General features: G+C 39.4%; 1 protein-coding gene across 6 annotated transcripts; it reads right to left on the bottom strand.

Annotated features, from left to right (window-relative positions):
- Positions 1-224: 224 nt before the first annotated feature.
- On the bottom strand, positions 225-15,060 carry flad1 (flavin adenine dinucleotide synthetase 1). Of its 6 annotated transcripts, none has more exons than XM_021318147.2 (11): positions 14,755-15,059; positions 12,486-12,618; positions 11,647-11,791; positions 10,857-11,234; positions 8,783-8,896; positions 8,423-8,690; positions 7,137-7,284; positions 6,727-6,825; positions 5,401-5,590; positions 685-758; positions 225-570 (listed from the first exon to the last, which is right to left on the bottom strand). In XM_021318147.2, exons 2-11 carry the CDS (start codon positions 12,491-12,493, stop codon positions 435-437), a joined length of 1,560 nt encoding a protein of 519 aa, XP_021173822.2. In that variant the 5' UTR covers positions 12,494-12,618; positions 14,755-15,059; the 3' UTR covers positions 225-434. The 6 variants fall into 6 exon arrangements, with proteins under 6 accessions (XP_021173822.2, XP_012721272.2, XP_021173823.2 ...); XM_012865818.3 differs by having other exon boundaries at positions 227-570; positions 11,647-11,815; positions 14,755-15,058; XM_021318148.2 differs by having other exon boundaries at positions 227-570; positions 11,647-11,786; positions 14,755-15,058.
- Between the last annotated feature and the right edge of the window lie 3,249 nt (positions 15,061-18,309).

The raw sequence follows: 18,309 nt of genomic DNA, 5'->3' as shown, positions 1-18,309 counted from the left end.
GCTCTGCGTCCACGCCGCGGCGCACAGACTGCCTTAAAAAAAAACCCGATTCTCCTCACCTTTTTCACATTATTCACAAATGCACACCGATAACAGCTGTCTGTCTGGGCAGATTATTCGATTTAGAAACAAGACAAATGGATCAATGAATGAAGCAACCTGCCAGGGGTGTGTGTGTATCCTGCAGATCTGTGTGTGAAATATGACATGGGGGCCAAAAGAGACACACATGAACTGATGTTTTATTCAGCAGCAGCATTGCAAACACTTTATAACACGCGGTCCTTCCATTCAGTCACATTTAGACATAGTGTGGGGGGTTTTCTAACGCTCTGAAAATCAGTAATGTGGTTATCAGATAGGAGATTTTGAAGACTATTCAGACATCTAAATAATAATAATAATAAAACGAACAACTGAGGACAGGGACGGCATCAGGCACGGGAGTTTCGCTCCTCTGCTTCGTTCTCCAGGAGGTAGGCTGGCTTGTATCGCGTCACTCCCCTTTCATCCACTACCTGCAGGGACTTGTTTCTGTAGGTGTTGTCCATGCTGCCCAGCGACGTATACCTGCAGGTGGACAATAATGGCATTGGTGGGGGAGAAGGGGAAAGGTTGTAAAACATTGCTCTGACCTGAATGAGCAGGGAGAGCCAAAGACGGGTATATAGGAGGCATCCCTACCCTTTATCGTAGAGGATGCAGTAAGGAACGTGTAGCGTCCTCAAGAACGACCAGATGTCGTGGTACGTCCAGTCCTGCAGAGTGAAGGAGAATGTCTGATTTTTAGCACCATCAGAACTGAATAAATTCTACATGTAGTTTACGCTATGGGAAACCATCTTCTGTTAATCAGTTTAGTTCTTTCAGTGATGCGCATTAATGACACAGCAGGATGGACGGTTTTACACACATTTTTGTTTGACACATTAGAACCAAAATGATCCTGAATGCAGGCAACTTTTACCCACAAGACCCACCTGGCAATGGAAAGGAACCAAGTAATGTCAGCAAGCATTAGAAAGACTATATATAGCATTTGTCGTCACTTTTGCAGCCTGAAATTACATTTCTTAAAGTAGAATAACAAACATTCAAAGATGATGTTTCCAGAGGTCAAGATTTACATATTCAAACTAAAGAGAAAAAAAAAAAAAAGCTAGATGGATGAAAACAACTTGTAGATGCTGGGATGGAGAACAAAGTCTGGAAATACTTCAATCAAATTCCAAATTTTGTCTGAATGTAATTTTATTCTCAATGCATTTGTTCATGTAATAAGTTCTTTCTACACTATCAGCATGCCAAAAACCGCAGATGAAAAGCATTCGTTAGAATGAAGGCATTCGCCTTCATGTTTATTATAGAGAATTGTCCCTTTAAATACACACAGAAAAGAAATGCACCACCTTTTACGCCTTAATTTTCCCCGTTGTGGGGCAATAAAGGAATTTCTTATCTTGTTCTGTGGAGCATTCTATTAAATCATTGAGATATTATTTTGTTCTGTGTAGGCGCTACATTCCAACTTATCGTCCATTTGTAGATTTTGTTGTTCATTTTTATGACATTCTGCATGGTTTTAACACTAAACTTTTCCCCGGTTGCACTTAACCTGTACATCTCAGAATCCATGCAATAACTGTGTTTCAGCTACCTTCTATTTCAGTAGTTATTGTAAAAAAATAAATAAAAATAAATCAACACTTAAAGGCATCCGGACTATCATAGACTAGCTTTTTATTAAAAATCTATTACATTTATTCTTAAATCTAGGCTGGATTACCATAAATGAAAACATTCCTTAAGCAAAGCTTAAGATCTCTGGGATTTTTAATTTGTATATAAAAAAAATCCCTCCAATAACAGTTAATGATTTGTTTGGCATCAAAACAGGATTCAGTTTAAGAAATCCAGTTTAAAACTGGTCCATAAGGTTCAAGAGGCCAAAAGAGACGTGAGCCTTAACCTTTGTCACGGCTCAATTACCACTAATTGGTTTTTGGTATTCTGACTTAATACAAATTTAAAAAAAGAAACTAAAATCAAAGATGAAGGGCATCATTTAAAGAAAATCCTTGCAAAAAAAATCTTTATTTTTCAGAAATATTGCCTTTTCAAAATAAGGGGATATGACATCAGATTTTTAGTGTTGATTCTGGATGAATTTTGCTCCCCCATTTTATTCTGACATAGAAAGTAAAAAAAAAAAAAAAAAAAAAAAAAAACTCTGCTGGTTTCAGAGGCACTGAATGCATCAGGAAGAGCAAACCCTAACAAGACAAATTTCTGCAGTAATGTTGTCGTAGTTTACATTATAGTAGTATTGTGCGGATGAGAAGGAACATATTTGTCTGCAGAAGCACAAACGTTTCCATTAAACAGCTAAACTGGTGCGATTTGCCTTAAAATGTTAAACTTCTATAAACACAGGGGGGGGGGGGGCAACCTACAACCACTCTGCATCAGCTGGAACAAAAATTGGAAACTTAAAGAAGCGTCTAGTTGGACGCTGAATCATTATTCACCGCAAAAATGCCACTTCTAACGGCTTCTAATGGGAAAATACATTTATATTTGCTCATGGAAGAAAACTGTGCTTTTACAAACACAGAGAAATTTAGTGTTTCAGTCACCCCACTGGGACTCCTTGCAACCGGAGCATGTCAGAGGGAACTGGCAGAGAGGTCGGGCATGTCGCGGTCATCCCTGTGCCGTACCATCCCTGCAGGATGGGGCAGCATAATCCGTGTGTTGCCCAGATATATAAAGTTCCCCTACATGGTGGCTGAACAGACAGGAATTCATTTAGCATTTTGCAGCAAAGGCACTGCTTTCCAAATGTGATTGGAGCTATAGGCTGCACTCATGTCGCTATAAGGACACAGTCTGTAAATTAATTAGCTTTTGTGAATAAAACAGCACTTCCATTCAATTAATTTGCAACTCATATGTGATGTGCTGCCTTTGCCATGGTTATTTGGACACGCGGTGGGAACTTTCTGTGTAATTATAGTACTTTGATTCTTTATTTGTAGGCAGGGACGGGGCAGTCCAGGCTGAACGTGCAGCTCCGGTGAATTCCACACAAATTAGGAGAAATTTGTGTGGCAACATGTGGACCAATGGATTCAAGATTTCTCCCAACAGTCAACTTTTAGTATGAAAGCTGACACACTCTTCTGTGCATAAGGCCCCAGTTCTTTTTCTTCTTAGCCTAGGTAAGGCGCTTATAGCCCATGGGTAGGGTTTGTGTGTTTAGGGGTTCTTGATGACTCCATCCTCAGTCCACTCCTTGTGAAGCTCCCCCTAATTCTAGAACGGCTGCGATTATCCCAAGGCCTGATGCACCTTTTCCAACCACATTTTTTCCTTCCACTCAACTTTCTAAGAATATCTTTGGATACAGCTCCTCTGTGAGCAACCAGCTTCTCTAGCAATGACGTTTTGGGGCTTAAGCCCTTAGTGGAGGGTGTCAATGTCTGTTTTCTGGACATCTGTCAAGTCAGCATTCTTCTCAATGTCTCACCTACTGTCCCAGACTGAGGGACACGATTGGAGGCTCGAGAAACTATTGCAGGTGTTTTTAGGTGACTGGCTGATCAGAGCGTGGCAACACATGTTTCCAATATTGAACCTTTTCAGAATATTCAAATCTTCTGAGAGACTGAAAGTTGGGTTTGTATTATTTATAAGCCACAATCATCCAAATTACAAGAAAGAAAGGCCCCATGTGAAAATGTATCGGTAACACTTTATTTGAAAGGGTGTACATAAGACTGACATTACACTGTCATAAACATGACATAACACCTGTTATGAACATAAATGACTCATTATGAATGTTTAGGACTGTTGTCATTAATTGTCATTCGGTAAATTATGACACTATTAAAGCAAAGTTGACATTGTTTAACATGTCTTTGTATGACAAGCCCTTAATTTAACAAAACCCCAAATCAAGCCCTTAATTTAACCTAATCCCAAACCAAGCCCTTAATTTAACCAAATCCCAAATCAAGACCTTAATTTAACCTAATCCCAAATCAAGACCTTAATTTAACCTAATCCCAAACCAAGCCCTTAATTTAACCAAATCCCAAGACAAACCCTTAATTTAACCTAATCCCAAATCAAGCCCTTAATTTAACCTAATCCCAAATCAAGACCTTAATTTAACCTAATCCCAAATCAAGACCTTAATTTAACCTAATCCCAAACCAAGCCCTTAATTTAACCAAATCCCAAGCCAAACCCTTAATTTAACCTAATCCCAAATCAAGACCTTAATTTAACCTAATCCCAAACCAAACCCTTAATTTAACCTAATCCCAAACCAAGCCCTTAATTTAACCTAATCCCAAATCAAGCCCTAAACTTAACCTTGTCTCTGTTAATGTCAAGTTGTCATAACAAAGACATTTTAAACAATGTCAACTTTGCTTTAATAGTGTCATAATTTACTGAATAACAATTACTGACAACAGTCCTAAACATTCATAATGAGTCATTTATGTTCATAACAGGTGTTATGTCATGTTTATGACAGTGTAATATCAGTCTTATGTACACCCCTTCAAATAAAGTGTAACCAATGTATCTATGTAAGAGTTTCACTTTATGAAGTTAGTGATAACAAAATATTACATTTTTTGCAATATTCTAATTTTTGAGATGTACCTGTACTTCTGGCTGGAAATCTAAAAAATAAAAGCACTTCTTGTTTCATTCATTCAGAGGTTCAACATTTTTAAACCAATTAATTTAAAAGGTTTTAAATGTGGAATGCTAGAAAAATGGTTTCAAACACTATTACAAATTCTCCAGCTTCAAATGAAGAAAAGCAAAACCTCCAAACACCATTTAGAGAAATGTATAAGGAAGGCGTAAACAGTATGAATACAGGAATGAAGGAGGTGTTAATTTAGTTATTATTAAGACTAAAATCCCTTTGTTTGATTAAACATTAACAGGTTTTGTTCTTCATTACTTTAATCAATGTCTGTCTTGCAGACATCTATTATGGCAGCAGTCTTTCCCATGATTGTGTCACCTTCTGAAACAGATAATTTACAAGAAACCGTTTTGAGTTAATTAGCTGATAAGGCTGTGACACCATGACTTTCAAATATTTTACTTTTTCCACAATATATTCAAGTTTGCTGAGACACTGAATGGTAGGTTATCATCATCTGTCATCAGATTTCCCTGTGTGTGAATTGAATCTATATAATAAATGAGTTTCCCTTTCTGAAATCACTAAAATGATTGTTAAATGTTTTTTTATGATATTAACTTTTTTGCAATGTACCTGTAAACAAAAAGTCAAACACGCGGTGAACAGAAATGAAACGTCTGGAGCTGCAGACGGCATGACATGAACCTGTGAGCCCGTCATACCAGCAGTGGGTTGACTCTCATGTATTGCGGCCAGCCAGGATCCGTGGGGCACATCGGCGTGAGGGTGTTGGAATAGGGGTCCGTTCTCCTGGTTCCCATCAGGACGGCCTTCAGCTCCGGCCTCTTGTCATGCAGCTCGTTGAGAGCCTGCCGGATACTTCCCTCCACGGAGATCAACTCCAAGTCATATCTGTAAGAAACTGATGTGACTATACGGACTGGGTAAACTAAACGGTGCTCTGCTAAAGTCAGGACATTTTTTTTTTACATTTTGCCATAATACAACCACAAAATTTAATGTACTTTATTAGGTTTTTATGTGATAGAACAACACAAAAAAAGAGCATGATCATGAAGTGGAAGGAAAATGATACATGGTTATAAAGTTAGGTATGGTTCTGGCCGTATGTCTTTAGTCTTTTGCAGCAGCTAACAGGTTTTTTTTCCAGTATTGCCCTGTATTTAGCTCCATTCATCTTCCCATAACTCGGACCTGCTAATTAATAGTGTGTTCAGGGTGATGTGCTGTATTAGTCCTCCACAAAACATGAAGTTCTGCATGTGAGCCCAGCAGTTCAGTTGTGGTCTCATCCTACCAGAGCTCCTTCTTCCACACTTCCACAGCGCTTTGGGTGATCAGCATGACTGGAAAAGCCCTATATAAGTTCAGTCCATTTACCATTTACGTTTGCAGAGTCGCCTACATGGTCTCCAGAAAACCGCAAACAACACTTGACTTTCTTTCAACAATTCAGCAGTGTTGCCACGCCTTGTCCCACCTGAGCTGCGGATCTCTGCAGCTCCTGCAAAGTTAGCATGGCTGCTGCTCTGAGTGACGTTCCCCTGGGTGGTTAGGTGTATCGGCCATGTTGTTTTGTGCCGCCGCCTTTTTGTTTTCACGTGATGAATTCGGAGGTGCTCTGTGAGATGTTCAAACCCTGGGACGACGTTTCACGCAGCAGCTATAGTTCTACTGAGTTAAACGTGCACACACATCTGATAATTATTTAACTTAATGTAATTTCCCTTTGGGATTAATAAAGTATCTTTAGTAGACTTCTAAAGGCAACTGCATGAGATCGAAGGGAACGAATACAAAAGCATGGAACTGTTTTTATCTGTACAAATCATGGAAACCACTTCATGATTTGTGCTACTTTGCATTGCACTATCACTTAGTAAACCAAACTAGATAAAATTTATTCCGTCTCAAAATGTGGAAACCTTCAGCGGATGTGAACTCTTTTGCAGGGCACTGCAAATCTCCAAAAAGGGGCAAAAAAACTGCATCCGCCCAGGAGAGAACAGACTCAACTGACGACTCACTTTTTTGTTGTGTCTTGGAGGAATCTCTCCATTTCTGGGAACGGTGAGACATTCCGGATGTACAGAGCTTTAACCTTGTCTTTCCCATCTGGATACCGCCTGAGAGTGGAAGGGAGACAGAAGTCGGACATTAAAGATAAACATCGGGAGGACGGCGAAAGATTAGATAAGACAACCTGTCAAACACAGTCAGGAATGTCCAAGAAAGAAAAAATAACCCCGTAAAAAGATTTATTGTCTCAAACCTTATCTGATTCCTTTCATTTCCCCCCCCACTTAGATCTGAGCGAGGAACGCTGAACCCCGCCGTGGTGTCATCGTTATGTTGTTGATTTTAATTCCCCACTCTGTCTCTCCTCTCTCAGGCGATCTGTCTTTTAAACAACCCCCCCGCCCCCCCCTGCAGTTACCGTTTCAGGGTAGAGTAGTAGAGATGGAGCAGAGCGGTGCAGTCTTTGCCTCCATTGAAGCCAACGCAGACTTGCTCGGTTGAATACTGATCCAGCGCCGTCTCTATCGTTTGCAGCGCACACTTGACTTTCTCACCCAAGGTTGTGCCTGTAGGGAAAACCCCAGTAGAGATTATGACTGTAGTTGAACATAAATAAAATGCTAATTTTATGAGTCAGGACTTCACTATTTATGCACTGTATTTCTAATTCTGCATGTTGGTTTTTTTATGTTAGTTTCTCTATGCACCTTAAATGAGTCAGTTGACCTAATGTTTGTACTATTACACATTGTGGGCTGGCTAGTAACATTTATCTGATCAATTAAGTCATGTCACGTTCCTAACTTCTAGACTAACTGCTGATAGTTTAGCCTATTTCATCATTTGGTCTCGTAACAACATACTTTTTGTAATAACTATAGTTTTTCGCTTAATTTACTGGTCCAAAAACTTCTTGCATTAAGGCCTTTTTGATAGGGATGTGAAAAAAAAATCTGTTGTCGCCCCCCCCCCCCCCCTTCCATTTAAATGTGTAAAGTGTTTTATTGCAGCATCATAATCTTAAATCGAGTCCCAAAATTCAACCCTCAACTTCAGATACACTGCTTACACCTTGTGGGGAGACCTAATTTGGTCCTTCTGACACCTAAATAAGTAATTTTGGCTGCTCTAATGCAAAACGCCACTCAAAGAATATAATGACTGTATTTCAAAGCTTTTTTCACTTCTCTACCAAGCGTGTCTACCACTAAATGTGTCCGCATGTAGGTGTTTCACAGAGAAAAAAAAACAGGAAAAGTTGAAATAACACATCTATTAAATAAAAAAAGTCAAAAGGATTTTGAACATAATAATCAAAGCAAAAAAATGCAAAAAGGTAAAATGCTTATAAATGTGTTAAAACCTTTTTCAAGTAAGTGTATTTATCCGTTAGGAACTTCAAGTGTAAAGCAGCGTCGACTTATAGTGCAGAGATGAAAGACACAATGACAAACATCAGTCACACAAACATTAGACACCACTGCTCATGCGTCATAAGACTATGAATATACAATAAATATAATATTATCTAAAAGAATCAGTGACTGTTTGTGAGTCTAACTGAGGTAGGGACAACGCTGGACATTGCTCTCTTTCTCCTGAGTGACGGTGACCTGTACCTGCGACCTGAGGAGGAGGGGGGGGGGGGCGTATTTAGTGTCAACAGAAATATGTTTCACAGATCTGTGCTTCTGCAGGCCTCACCGTTGCTGGCCAGCTTGTACACCTCTGCTGGAGCAATAGACACCGGGTCTTTGACTAAGGACACCACACTCCCTTTGGGCAGCTGATCAACCAGCTGCGCCCGGGCTTTGTCCACCTCCTCCTGGCTGTCCGAGTCCAGGACGAGTCGGACTTTGCTGTAATTGCTCAACCAGTCGGGGTAGGAACCGAGAGCCACCCGTCGGCCCCAACTGGCCTGCAGCTTGGTGAGCACGGGAGCGATCTCTGTTTCTTCCGCGTCTACAAACACCTGAGAGGGGCACGTTTAGTCAGTTCAGCCGCAGCGGAAACACAGAAACGAGGTTTCTTGTCGGCACTGAGCACCTCTGGGGGCGACGTTACCTCGCGAGAGTGAAATTTGGTTCCTGAACTGGCAAAGAGGTGCTCCAGCCCAGTGAAGGCCATCTCCATGAAGGACGGGGTCCCAGGAAACACGTACACATTACGCACGCTGACCTGCAGGAAGGTGGGCAAAATGTGAAGAAGAGAAACAAGCAAGGACATCGTCAAAATGTACATTTAATATAAAGTATAGGCTTCTGTATTATTATGATTATCCAGCTGTTTATAAAGCATATAAACGTGTAATTCTTTAATGTGTACAATCATTTAGTCCAACTTTCTAAGCAATTTGCTGGGCTAAAGAAAAACTAAATGATTGGCTGGCCTTAAATGGACCCAAAACAGATATGCTTTGATGTCACCTGTGTATAATGCAGGCTAGCAGCAGTTTTTCCTGTTGAAACTGAATGGAAAAAAAAAATCACTCATGCAACGCATCAGACGAAAAAAATAAATAAATACAACTTTTACACATTGATTCCATTTAGTTTTTTGTTTTAAAACAAAAGACGGCTTGAATAGGAAGTACTGTGAGGCAGAAAACCTTAAACAGTTGTCGGTGATGCTAAATTTAACCAAAACAGTGGACGGATTAAGGTCACAACTCCCAAAATATTTCAGAGCATGAGGGAAAATATACATTTTTTTACAGCCCTGAGACTTCTTATTGTAAAAGTATACCCTTATCACAAAACAATACAAATACTTTAGCAGTGTAAATAAAATGAAAATGTAAAATTCTTATTGATTCAAAATTATTCATCCCTCAATGCGTTTATCATTTAATTTATAGTTTTCAGGCCATTGTCTCGGGGCTGTGGCTTCCCTCAACATAGCTGCTGGCTGTGTTAGGACTGAACAGACCAGTTTGGAAACATAAAATACCGAAGAACTCCTGCCTCTCATTAAAACGATCTGTTGTCTTCTTTCTCTCCGTAGAGACTTTCCATCAAAAGATATTTTAGTTTTGACAGAGATTGCTGGCTGCTTACTCTGTACTCCACAGGCTGTCTCTCCTTCTCTCTGGAAGCAGAGATCATATAAAAAGCTCTGCCTGTATGCAGGATCGTTCCACAGTTTTCTGTATAAGAACCCTGTGTAGGTCCCAACATTATATCTAGCAATCAACCTCATGGTTTTATTAGTGTTAGTACTAGATAATAATCACCTATAAATCCAGCAGTCTATAGGCCCCTACATGCTGGATCAATCAGCAACATGTTTATATAGTTTAAGTCTTGTGTCTATCTTAGTGGTGTTTTTAATGACAGTAGAAAGAGTAACTTTGGCGGAGCATTGTGTTTGACGGCACAGATCTCTTCACTAACACACTCCTGGTGCGTTTGGTGTAAAACAAGGGGAGGAGGGGTATGCAGAAAAGTACCCTAATGCCCAGCGTAAAGCACTGCAGAGGGTGCGTCATGCTTGGTACTCTTAAAGGGCCGAGGAAACTATGTAGAGTGAGTCTAACCTTTTAATAAAAAGGGTAGACTTACTGTGTCTTTCAGCAAGATATTGATTTAAAACCTACGACCAAATCAATGAGATGGTTCACAAGACACAGAAATCATCTTTCTCCCATGGGCCATCCCAACCCCAGATCTACAAGACCTAAAATCTGAGGGGACTTGCAGAAAGGAGAGCATGAAAGAGGACTCTGCATGGCCTAGAGCACTGGTTTTCAACCCTGGTCCTCGGAACCCACTGTCCTGCATCTTTTAGGTGTTTCCCTGTCTCCTTACACCTGCTTTAAATAAATGGGCAATCAACAGCCCTCTTTAGCACTTGATGGCAAGCTGAGGAGGTACTGCTGACATTTGATTCAGGTGTCCTGGAAAACAGACATCAAGGACAGGTTTGAAAACCACTGCTCTAGAGAGACTGCAAAGAGAGAAAGTCAAAGATACCCCTCTTTGTGTGCTCCATTCTTGTAAAATGTCACAAGAAGACGAAGTGATTTCCTATTGAAGAAACGAGGAGCGACAGTCTAGGGGGCATATGCTTATGTTTGATAGTAAAGTCCTCTTTATTCCATTACCATGACACCATCCTTCTAAACCTTGAGCTCACTTACTATTGGGTAGCGCAGCTGTTTCCCAGTCTGAGGATCAGTCCCATAGTTAAGCTTGGCTGAACGAGGCACCATGGCCAACTTCATGGCCGGGCTGTCGTTGTCCGTCACCCCGAAGAACTCTTCCACCAGCTGGGCGAGCTCGGGATGGCGATACACCTCCTCCTGAAACGCTGCGGCGATGCTCTCCAAGGTTATGTCATCGTGAGTGGGGCCCACGCCCCCCGACGTGATCAGGTGCGTGTACTGGGAGGAGAGGACGACCACCTCTTTGGCGATCACCTCGTGGACATCCGGTATGACCGTTATACGCTGCACGGACACGCCCAGCCTTCTGAGGGCTTGCGTTAGGAAGGTGCTGTTGGTGTCTACTGTGTGGCCCTGGAAGAGATGCAAAAGTCGACTTCCAGTCCAACTCAGACAACAAATTCAAAGACTTTAAAAAAAAATAAACTATCTAAAACGTGGAAAAAATGCAAGTCCTGTCTGACGAAATTCAAGGACCCGCAGTAGGTCTGTCTGGAGGGTCAGCCCTGACACTGACTGAATCAAAGACTTCATGTTTAAATCATGATTGCGGGCTTGTCACTTTAAGACAAAGCATCACTGGCTCATCAAAACAAGTTTCACAAGGTTTTCTTGGAGTTGCGACAAGCCAACAGTGTGGAGGCTTGACTCGAGTACGTTTAGAATACCAAGTACATCAAAGCCTATAGAGTTATTCGGGGGAAAACATCCCGGAACATTTCAAAGGAGCGTCGCCGTCAGTCGCGTAAACCCAACAAGAAATTACCTTGAGTATCTCGTCGCCTATGATGAGGATGGCGGCGGTGGGAGCGTCCCCGCTGACTGCAGGGGGCGAGCTGGAGCCCTGGCTGTTAGTAGACATGGCTGCTTTGCTGAGCTGTGCTGCCAGTCTCCTCACACGCACCGCTGCTCTGTTCAGACCGGGTAGTGAAAAGCTGAGAGGAACAGAAAAAAAAAAAAAAAACACACACACACACAAGACCATGTCTGGGAATATCAGCATGAAATTAAGTCAAAAGGCTTGTCAGCTCAACTAAAACTAATCATCGTACAGTGCCGTCCAAAGGTGTTCGTGCCTGTTAAACGTTTACATATGTTGGTGACATTACAACCACAAACTTTCATTTATTTTACTGCAATATTATCTGATAGACCACTACAAAGAAATGGAGAGAAAAACTATCCAGGAATTTAGCTTTTTTTTTTATTAACATAGTAAAATTCAGTGCATTAAACTAGTTGCTTTTAGCAGTCAGCTTCTCAGTAAACATTATCCACATGTGGACCAAGCTGTTCTGTGAAGGCCTCAGACATTTGGTGCAGTAATTGAACATACAGCGTCATAAAGACCAAGGAGCAACATAGAACGCTTTGAACATCTGACAGAGCACTCGTCAAGCTCTGGAGGAGCTGCAGCGAACCACAGCTCGGGTGGAGGGAAAAATGTGGAAAAAGGCTCAAGGGGCTACGAATACTTTTGCAAGGCACTGTATATGTATCATTAATGTTCACTTTACAGATTATCTTCCCATAAATATCAACATTCGTTGTTGTTTTTCTCATAATCACAAGATGACCCCATGTGGACGGAAAAATGATGCTTACATTAACATGGATCCACATGGAGCATCTGAAATTATCCCAAAGAAGCTCAGGCCCTCCTGTTCTTCATAATTTGTCGCCTAGCGTCGAGCCCCTCGAACAAAAGACATGAAAGGAGCGCAGCAAAGAGAGAAAGCTAGAGAGAAAAGGCAAGGGAGGAAAGAGGAAGGAATACTGTGATTAAAAGGAGGCATTTCTACGGCATAGCATCACTGACTTACAGCCAGAGCTGGGAGCTCGCTTAGATAATCAAAAATGTATCTTCTTCAGTCTTTGTCCAACGAGAATTTCCTGAATCTTTCAGTAAATCATGATGAGGTCAACGGGTAAGGCAGGATACCAGCCAAGCTGTTGCCTCCGTTTGTACTTAGTGGTCATTTTTGATTCCGACCTAGACCTGGACTCACCTGGACTAAAACATTGCGAAACTGAAAACTGTTGTGCCGCCTACTGAACTTGAAACAAATGTTTAGAATTTCTCTTTTACCGAGTGCTGTTGATTAGGCGAGGCAAGGTTTCTATCAAGTCATACAAAATGCTATAGTCAGGTTATTCATGCATTCTAATAGAACTCCTATTTAATATGCATAATACTGCCATTTGAATTCATTTTAAAATTCATATCCTCAGTCTTGAATCAAGGAATGATCATCAGGCACCAGTAAGACCTTCTCATTTTCCACCTAAACATTGTGTTTCTCGTTCTCTCCTTTTACAAAATCAGAATTTGTTAGTCCCCCCCCCCCCCCTCCCCTCCCCTCCCCTCCCCCAGTACTGATAACATATGATAAAGTGTTGCAGGTTGTGGATAACAACCTTCCTCCACGGCTGTGTTTGGTTGATGCGCAGAAAGCTTTTATCAATATTTTATCTTACCTCTTTCTATTATTTTATGCTTGTTGTTGTGTTTCCCATTTCATGGTTGTACTATGATTATTATATTATTCTAAGTGTATTTATTAAGCGCCTTTCACAGACAGGACCATCACAAAGCACTGGATAGAAAACCAATAAAACAATTAACACCAAATACTAATAAAAAAAATCAGGTAAAGTGGCAAAAAAATAACACTATAATAATAAACATTCAATAAAAAGCCTGTTTAAACAAGAACTTTTTAACTGCTTCTTAAAAGAGGCCACAGAGCCGACTAAACGTAGCTGTAGAGGTAGACTGTTCCACAGGCTTGGTGCCGTAGACTGAAAGGCTCGATCCCCCTTTGTGTTTAACCTGGTGTGTGGAACAACTACTAGAATCTGAGCCTCTGAAAGAAGGGACTCTAGTGCAGCAAGTTTTGGCAAGATTTGTGAAAAGCGCTTTACACACAAACTTTTTTGTGTTTTGACCAAACAACAACACTGAGACAAGTCAGATCTTAAGACATACTGAATAGCGATTGCTGGACTGGCTGCAAGTTAAACAGTTTTGATATAATTATAGCTCATAATTCAAGCTTTTAAAAGGTTTTTGAGGTTAGGTTTCTTCTGCCACTAGTACTGTTTGGAATTTAGTGATTTAGTTTGGTTGCAAGGGGGAAAAACATTTGAAAAATACATTAAAAAAATTCAAAAACAAACCCGGACAAGTCTAAAGAAAAACTCATAAAGCAGTAATTAGTTAAAGACAGTTTTTTTATTATTAAATAAACTAAAAATCAGTTGTCAGATGTCAGAGCATGCTATCATTATTTCAGGAATATAATTTTACTTACTAATTTAAACTTCCTTTACTTTTTTTTTTTATGCAAAACTGCTGTAAAGAAAACTGTATTTAAGCAACTTAAGGATATTGCAGGAATGTGTCACTGGATACCATCCTACTGCGATCTGTATATAGGATAAGTGGCAACACGTTTATCTCATATCCTTCAGTTATGATGCAATAACTGGAACCAACAACTATTTAATTTAAATATACAATTGGATAACCTGTTATTTTAGTCTAGTTTCACTGTATACTGTAATGCAAACATAACATTAAGGTAGAGCACATTGTTTCACCACAAACTACCAAGTGGTCCGAAAATCAGCCCTTTCGTGATATAATAACAGATTTGAGCTATCTTAGATAAGACTCGCTGTTGGATCACCTTCTGTGGGCACCGCAAACAGTAAGCAGAAGGCTCCCACGCTGATTAAACATTCAACTTCCGTTCATCAGTTTACGTTTCTCTGTACATCTATTAATTCATTCTGGAGGCACGTTTGCTGCGGTCTAGTGATGATTTAATGGCGAAGCTCTCTAATTGACATTAAAACCAAGAGAACTTACTCTGGAACAGCATACGTCTTCCTTTACGTGCGTATCCTTATGGAGTGACGATGGGTCTCATAAGAGAACGCGACCAATCACAATGAAGAAAGCGTCACTCAACAACCTATCATATTTACGCAGGTGGGTTTTAGCAGTTAGCAATTTCATGTACGCGGAAATAGTTGTTTTTGCCAGAGTTAGAACAACCTCGCTATTTAGGCTGTTATAAAACGCTGTAAATAATATAAATTAATTAAATAAAACCTTGTCGAGTGCGTCTGCTTTGTCCGTAAAACACCGGCGAATGAATGCTATAAATGCTAGCGATGCTATATGCTACGTAGCCGCTTCTTCTCCTTACGTTCTAACGGAGTTCTGTACCGTGTGCGCCCCCAGTGGCGAGAGTAGTCCTCACTACACCATGTAATCATAACTCTTTTCTCGCCCTTCTGTTGAACTATTTGGACCTGGTCGTATACGGCATTATTAGACTCTTTACGTTTGTCATGAATTTAATATATCTCATATTGAATTCAAGAGAACGAGGACACAATTGTTTTTTAACTATATAATAAATAATGTATGCCTTCAAAGGAGGCACTTGAAATTTAAGTTTATAAAAAAAAAATTAATCACCCAAAATGCACACACCCTCCATTAAACTAATTGGTTAACACAATAAAACAAGGCAAAAACAGATAAAAACCATACCAGTACAAATTAAGTAAAATCAAATCTCAGCTGGGTGGAAGGCCAGTGAGTGGAAGTACTCCCTGGCTGCTTATAAGATGCAACGTAATATGTTGCATCATATAAGATGCTTACATTAAAAGAAAATAATTTTGTGGTATTTACTCGAAAAATGTTTGATGAAGAAATATTTGGAGTGTTTTAAACTAGATGCAAATTGTTACATGCCAATAGTTATTCAAACGTTAAGTAGTTATGCACGTAACTACAAAAATCATACCAAAACACTATGCAAAGTAACAGCCCTCTTAAGTTTAATGCATTTATTTTGTCCTATAACCTTTATCTAATATAATGACTTTTTGATAAAGAACTTAAGTTTGTGTGTTTTCCAACATTTAACTTATGGTTGTAAATTGTCCTGACTTTTCCTAAGTTGGGAATCTGAAAGTTGACTTTCCTTGCAGTTTTAAGGCAGCTTCTGAACTTTCGTTTCTACGTTGAAGAGACTTAAAATGTGTTACAGTGAAGTAAGAAGATAATAGATAAGGTGGAGAAATTAATCAGTTGTATTAGCTCTTGTAAAATAGTTAAGAAGTATAGAAAAAATGAAGAAAGGAGCAGAGATAAGATAAAACAAATCAACAAACAAAAACAAATTAATATGTATATGCAGACATACAGTACATACATGTATACACATTGCTTTACATGTCTGTATATACATACACGAGGTGCTCATGCTAAAATGGCAACCATTGTAAAACATTTTTTCCAAGTGAAGACTATTTAGAAAATCATATTTGCAATTTCCAAGTGCCAGAATGCTGTATCATTTATAATCAGTACTAAATCATGCCTGCTGATATTTTCACCAGTTTTATCTGTAATGCTGCTAAGGAGACCAGTTTTTGCTTCATCTTTTTGTGGTAATGCTCAATAGTTGACACAATGTCCTACAATTTTTGGGACTCTATAGTCTTATTTTAATTTCTTGCTGGAGTTGAGCATCCGTCCCACCGAAAAAATTAGCAGTTACATATAATGGGTGGATGGGTGTTTAGATCTTTGTTTACCTTTCATTTCCTGATTTGGGCTGACGGCAGTTCAGTTAGGACCAGTCACAGCTTGCAGAAAGACAACTCCAAAAGGAATGATTCTTGTACATTCATCACATGCACAGAGCAACAGACAGGACAAACACACATGGAAGCACGCACAGTCATACTTCAGGGAAGTTTAGGGAGTGGACAGTTAATCTTACACTCATACTTTTGGATTGTGTAATGAAGCTGAATTAACTGGGAATACCCCACAAATGTGCAGCCGGAACATACAAACTCCACACAGAAAGAACTCAAACCCAGGACTTTTTTGCTATGAATCAAAACTGCTAAGGACTGCAGTCATCTCTATTTCTTATTTAGTTTTTTATGCTTTTGCTTTGGGTTTTTTGTTTTCAGTTTTTAGAACGCACCCACGATGTACCAATAATGAATTTTAATAAATGTAATGAAGTAATCACATTAGGCCAGATACATTTTTTTTATTACGTGGGTTATTAGATTTTGCGTTCACAAAGGATAATTTAAAAAATGAACAAAAATGTAGGTTACTCCAAAAATATGTATTGATATTTGTGAATATGATTAAGCAGGGGCTGAAATAAGACGTTTATTACCATAGACAACTTATAAAAGTGACTTTTTACTCTTAAAGGTTGATTTAGAATGTGTTATGGTTTTAATAAAACGACTTGCATGAGCTGGATACAACAAATTGCATTTATGTTCTTTTCACATAAAATTTTTCCACAAACATTGGAGAGTATCAGATTGTTCCACACATAAATTTACATATCAATAGATTAGAGTGCCATCAAAAGAAATTTCTTAAAATAATTACATCTAAAATGGGAAATTATATATAATATAGATTTATTGCACTCAGAGGTAATATTATAGCTAAAAGCTGATGAAAACCCAAATTCCAATTTCAGTTCACAGTTGTTTTTGGTCTTGTTTTTAACCATGATTACGAACGTGGTGATGGCTAGATGGACAGACGGATGAATGGATGGATGAAATTTGATTTGCCATCACACTTTTAACACTATTAGCGAGCCATTTTAACATTTTCCCTATCAGTATTTTCATTTTTGACTTACTGTGTGAGTGCCCACTGAAACATTTTCTGCAGCTGAATTTTTATTTTTTTTTCAGGAAAATTTATGCAGGCAAATGTTTGCAGGTAAAACTTTTGCTGCCGAATTTAAAGTAACAAAAATCACAAACATTATTGTGCAGGATAAAAAAAATCAGTGTTACTAATTCAAAAGGCCTTGATTGTAATGAAACTATATTTTTTTCCATAATTCCTCCACTTGTTTGGTTTCTGAACAACTTTAAATTTAGTTTAAGTGGACTTGTGATTGAAATTATGGGTACCAAAGTTCACAAACTAAGTACTAAATAATCTGCATTCACTCTCTTATGCTACATTCCATCCATCCATATGGGCGCTTGTCCTTGCAGCATCGCTGTAGGCCGCAGCTGCCTGTCTCAGCAGTCATTAGATGAGAGGTGGGGTACACCCTGGACAAGTTGCTTGCCAGTCCATCACAGGGCAACACAGACACACAGCATAAACATCCGTGTTGTGCATGCACATATTCATTTCTAAGGGCAATTAAAAACTAATATTTATGGAGTGTGAGAGGAAGCTGGAGTAGGTTACCCGGATATACTCCATTTTCCATCTAGTGTGAATGCCACATTGTGTTGTTTCGATATTTGTGGAACCTGAGGATAATAATAGCTAACCACTTACAAGCAAATTCTAGGTCAATATTTAGTTTTTAAATGTCCAGAATACTATTTCTTC

The sequence above is a fragment of the Fundulus heteroclitus genome, chromosome 3 (genome assembly GCF_011125445.2).
Source record: "Fundulus heteroclitus isolate FHET01 chromosome 3, MU-UCD_Fhet_4.1, whole genome shotgun sequence".
NCBI classification, from domain to species: domain Eukaryota; kingdom Metazoa; phylum Chordata; class Actinopteri; order Cyprinodontiformes; family Fundulidae; genus Fundulus; species Fundulus heteroclitus.
This window is presented reverse-complemented; position numbering and strand designations above follow the sequence as displayed.